The sequence below is a fragment of the Staurois parvus genome, unplaced genomic scaffold (assembly GCF_062004578.1).
Source record: "Staurois parvus isolate SC_StPar_1 unplaced genomic scaffold, SC_StPar_1.0 ptg000332l, whole genome shotgun sequence".
NCBI lineage: Eukaryota > Metazoa > Chordata > Amphibia > Anura > Ranidae > Staurois > Staurois parvus.
Genome location: NW_028318128.1, coordinates 927602 through 932500, shown reverse-complemented (window position 1 = coordinate 932500; position 4899 = coordinate 927602). Strand labels below are relative to the sequence as shown.

Below are 4899 nucleotides of genomic sequence, written 5' to 3'. Positions count from 1 at the left end.
GTGTGTGTGTGTGTGTGTGTTATTTTTATTTTATTTTTTTTGTCCAAAGACTTTCTTTTCATGAATACTGTCTTGCAACAATATTTTTTTTGTTGCAGTCTTTAGACAATTAAATATAACGAAACTAAACAAAACTCACTTTTCCTTTTTGGTTTGAAGTATTTAAAAATAGTGCACATAAGAAGTGTGCATTTTATACTGCAATTTGTCCTGTTTAAAATTACGATTCTGTTACAAAGCCTTTCAGTTATTTACAAATAAAGTCAAGTTTGTTTTTGTTTTTTTGTTTGTTTTCTCAATTTATGCTTTTTTTCAATGTGATACATGTAAATATTTGTTAAAGGTGAAAAAATGGTAATGAACAAAGCAAACAAAAACAAAGTTTAAATATTATTAGTTAAACAGAGGAACATTTAATTTAAAAAAAAAACTTTTTACTTGTCAGATTGCTTTAACTGACTTCATCTACAGTCATCTGTTTGATCTGTAGATGAATAAACAAAATAGATACAAATGTAACAATGTTTCTCTGTATCTTTCTGTATTTGTGACTGAGCAATGTTCTTGGTAAACATTGCTAGACTTATTTTTTTTTTTATGGTTCCAGTGAGCGGGATCTTCTCTGTTTTCTCAGCAATGCAGCTGTCATTAATCAGAGCTGAATTGCCATGTACAGGGACAGGGGATGTCCTGACTGTAGGACTGGACATTCTGCACACATCCTGTATACAATGATGACATTTTTTGAGCATGTGTAGAACGCCCAGAGTCTGCAACTGGTTAATATGAATGGGCTTGTTTGTACTACATTGCCATCTGTTCCATAGTTGAGGGATTTCTAGGGAACCAGGTGAAGCTAACAGCAAATGCTTTTCAGCTATTAATCGCTTGCATAGCAGCAACATCCACCAAGCATGGCGGAAAAATATAAGTAGCATTCCATTTCCTTTTTCTTTCTTTTTTTTTTGAACAACAGGTAAGCTGGATTCTGTGGATGTAACAAAGCTTAATGAGCTGGAAAGGACATTGGAGGATGCCAAGTCCCAGCTCCGTGACAGCGATCTAGACCGCAAGGTGGCACAGCTGGAGGAGTCGGCACGGCTGCAGGATGCAGCACTACTTTCCTATCAACAAGATATTGAGCAGATTATTAAAGACATCAATAACCTTGAGGACATTAAAAACACACTGCCTCCTGGCTGCTACAACACTCCCATCATCGAGAAGCCCTAAAGCCTCTGGGAAGAAAGGGAGGAGCTTAGCCAAACTTCCTTCCTCGCCAACCTCCATGTTTTGGCTGTGAAGTGCCTTATTACTCACCAACCCCAGACTGTCTGCCCTACACACCGTTCACACTGCGCCCTCCAAAATATTGAACTGTATGGGGGCCATAATTGGAAATATATTACTTCACCTGAACTGTCTACTGTACCGCATCTACCAGAGGCATCTGTCTAAGCTTGCTGCTCTTCTCCCTCCAGAGAGATGTATAACTGTGAGAGAACAAGCGGTTTCCAGGCCTCTACACAACATAAGACCACTGGGCCACCACACAAGGTGGTTTGCAGTGTTAGCCAAGGGACAATTTCTAGGAAGGGTTAACCTCTTCAGCAATGGCTGTTTCTTCAATGCAATACATTCAAGTGCCCTGTGGCGCAGAAATGGTTAATAAAGCCATGCCTTTCCTCTTCTAGAAAATTAGGGCCTATTGCTCCGGAAAATTAGCGGTATGCAACATGTTCCTTGTAATACACTCCTTTTTGCCTTCCATTCCCTTCAACTAACCTACTGCCTGGCCTCCTGCCCTATAGCTTAGCCACACAGTCAGTATTATCCCTGACAATGATACGTGTACAGGCTTGTGTTCATTGCTGTATAGAAGGGCCCCCAAATTGGACACTAGAATAAAACACCCTTGTCTGCAGTAAGCTAGTTTAATGCATTGTTGATTGGAAGCATTGATGCAAATCTAGCTGCATGGAAGCTGGGGCAAGCCATTAAGACAGGTCATATAAATGCCTTGGCATCTCAGAACTGTACCCTAAAGAGCACCCAGCTCTCAAGAGTTATCAATTCAGCAAAGAGTTCATGGCACGGTAGCAAGAGGTCACCAGACATAATTGTAGCAAGATTTAAACAAGAGTTACCTCTCATAAAGCCAAATGAAGTCCATAGGTAACCAACAGCCAGAGGTAACTCCTGTCCCTGCCAATTTGAGATCCACTGGAATATTTTTATTTAGTTGCCATAATGTATATATTCCTTTACCATAGTTTATATGTCAGCAGTATCAGAGAAGGTGTTTATATCCAGTCCATAGCTATATATTTGAGATTTCTGCACTCTGTAGTATAGTAGATTCTTATTTTATTATAATTATTATAAAATGGCCACTATACACGACAAAGGAAGGAACTGATGTTTCATTCTATATTATAACTTCTCAGGTGTAATACTCACCCATTGCAGGTTTTGCCCATTGTGATCAATATAGATTTAACGACTAGTTCTGTGTTATAGTCAGCATGTGCAAAAACTTTTAAGATCACACCAAATTCGGTACCTTTTAGAATATTTTTGTGTGCAGCATAGACTGCCTGCATAGCCAAATTCAGAATGTTTTGTTATTCCACTGTTAAATTTACAAAGAAAGGGTTTCTGCAAAATGGTCTTCCAAGATCCCCAATATAATAATATGAAATGATTGAAGAAGTAATCACAGTGGGTCTAGCACTTGCCTCTTGAAGCAGGTAATCAGTCTGTCACAGCTGTCTTTTTGGTGTGGTTATTATGACTCTACCCCATCTATTCTCTAATCATTGGTCGGTGTGCTTAGAAGCACGCTGGCTAAATAATAGAGAAGAGATATTAGAGAACTGTGCCCGTTGGGACAATCATAAGAGACATTTCAAATTTTTCAACCATCAACATGCCTGAAAGCAGCAGGGAACAGAAACTATTTTAAATCTTTCATATTTTTTACTTTTGTTTTAAAGAAATGCATATAATTTTACGGTAATTAACTGTTTTGCGGTTATACCAAAAATTATTTAAAATGGCAGGGTGGACTACATAATGTGCAATTCAAGAGCCAGTAGATATTCAAGTGACCAGATGTGTCAAAAGACATAAGTCAAAGTTTATGCGCTCGAATCCTTTCCTACCTGGCTTTTGGCTTTGTCCAGGACTGCCAAAAAGGACAGTTTACTAGTGTAACACAACATCTTAGTTCTGCCAAGCTGTCCTTACCACAGTGATATCCAACAGAATTTTGGGCCTTTTTTTTTTTTTTTTTTTTTATTGTGAACACTGCTGACGAATTTATCAGATTTGTAATTCGTTTCCCTTTCAGCTTTTTGTCACAAAGGCTTTTTATATATCCTTGTAGTGTAGCAATAGATACTGTAACCACCACTTATTCTTTCTATATGTCCAAAAGCAGTACAAGTCATGTCTCGCTTGCATGGAATCTAAGCTGGACATGACAAGCGGTGAGACCCCTGGTGTGACATTAGCCTTACAGCTCTGAGAAAGCACAGCTCTGTTACACCCAGTCTTTCTATACAGCAATCTCTCTTCTGAAGGACACTCTGCATATCATCTCCCATTTGGGGAGAATGTGGAGAGTAAAACCCCTTTTTAAATGACACTGGTGCTATAAATAATTTTGAATTTGCTTGATTCCTGTGAGTGTTTTATTTTTTGTATCCAGATTATAACACTAAGTTGAATGTCTATTTTGTTTCTTATCTCTGTAAATATATTTCTGGCCTGGACGGGGAAGTGAGGTCAGAGGGAGGAAAAGGGTAGTTCATTTATAGCTAACAGTTGTCTTTATAAGCTGTCACAAGCCCTCCGGTTCTTTATTTCCTCTCCCTGACACACACCCCAGAAACACTATGTAACATACCCATTTAGGAGCAAAGACACTTGTGTGGGTTTACATGAAAAAAGCTAAATTCACCCCATCACTGAAAAGCCTCATTGCCCCCTAACTTGTGTCAGTGTTTCTTCTCGGTCTCATGACATCTTTGAAACCTCTGCTCATTTGATCCACAGTTGAAGACCCTTCCCCACCAGAAAAACATCCAGGAAACTGCCATAGAAAATCATGTGGCCTTAAGTGGTGTTCCCCTCTGCACTCTTGGTTAACTGTGTCTAATATTGGACTTTTATGGACAACATGTTCAGAAGAGGGACGGGATGGGGGGTTTTTTGTGGTCATTTTTTTTGTCCAGGGAAGAAAGGGGTTCAACAAAACACTACACATTTTTTATGTATAAATCAGTATTTCTTATTTATAATAAAGTGAATATTTGTAACCCCTTAGACTAATGATTTTGTATTTTTTTTTCTTTTAAGATGTTTAACTTGTTCTTTAATTTAGATTTTTATGTAACGGGACCTAGTGTAACCTGAAAGATGGTGAACTGTGTTTGGGCAGGGTAAAGCCAGAGGAAACTTTGGAGGTTCATAGGGATCCTGACATGCAAATTAGCTGCTTGACTGCCGCCCTATAGCAGAAATACTACTACAGGGTGGCAGGGCTGCGCAAAGTCATGTATCTATACGTGATTTTGCATTTCCAGGTAGAGGGCATGTGCCACAATTGGCGGCTACAGCTGTTGATCACTGGTTCCTGACAGGTGATTCCCCACTGGCACCCGGTAATTGCTGAGGAACACTGACGGGAGAGCTCTGTATGTAAACAATACAGATCTCTCTCCTGTCAACACCAGCATGCTGCTTACAAAGCAGCGTGCCTACAGTGTAAAGCACACACAAAATGGTAAAACAGCACACAGTTGACCCTTTTTTTTATTATATTGTATTTTAATATTTTTTTATTAGCACTGATCACTGTATTAGTGTCACTGGGAATGTCAGTGACAGTTGACC

At 39.0% G+C, this 4899-nt stretch overlaps 1 protein-coding gene across 2 annotated transcripts in view; it reads left to right on the top strand.

Moving 5' to 3' along the window:
- The window catches only part of LAMC1 (laminin subunit gamma 1), a 185523-nt gene extending 181194 nt beyond the window's left edge, over positions 1-4329 (top strand). For both annotated transcript variants that reach the window (XM_089683983.1, XM_089683984.1), the window contains exon 28: positions 977-4329. In XM_089683983.1, the coding sequence (XP_089540109.1) occupies positions 977-1233 (257 nt within the window). In that variant the 3' untranslated portion in view covers positions 1234-4329. The remainder of the gene's footprint in view (positions 1-976) is intronic.
- The last annotated feature ends 570 nt before the right edge of the window (positions 4330-4899 follow it).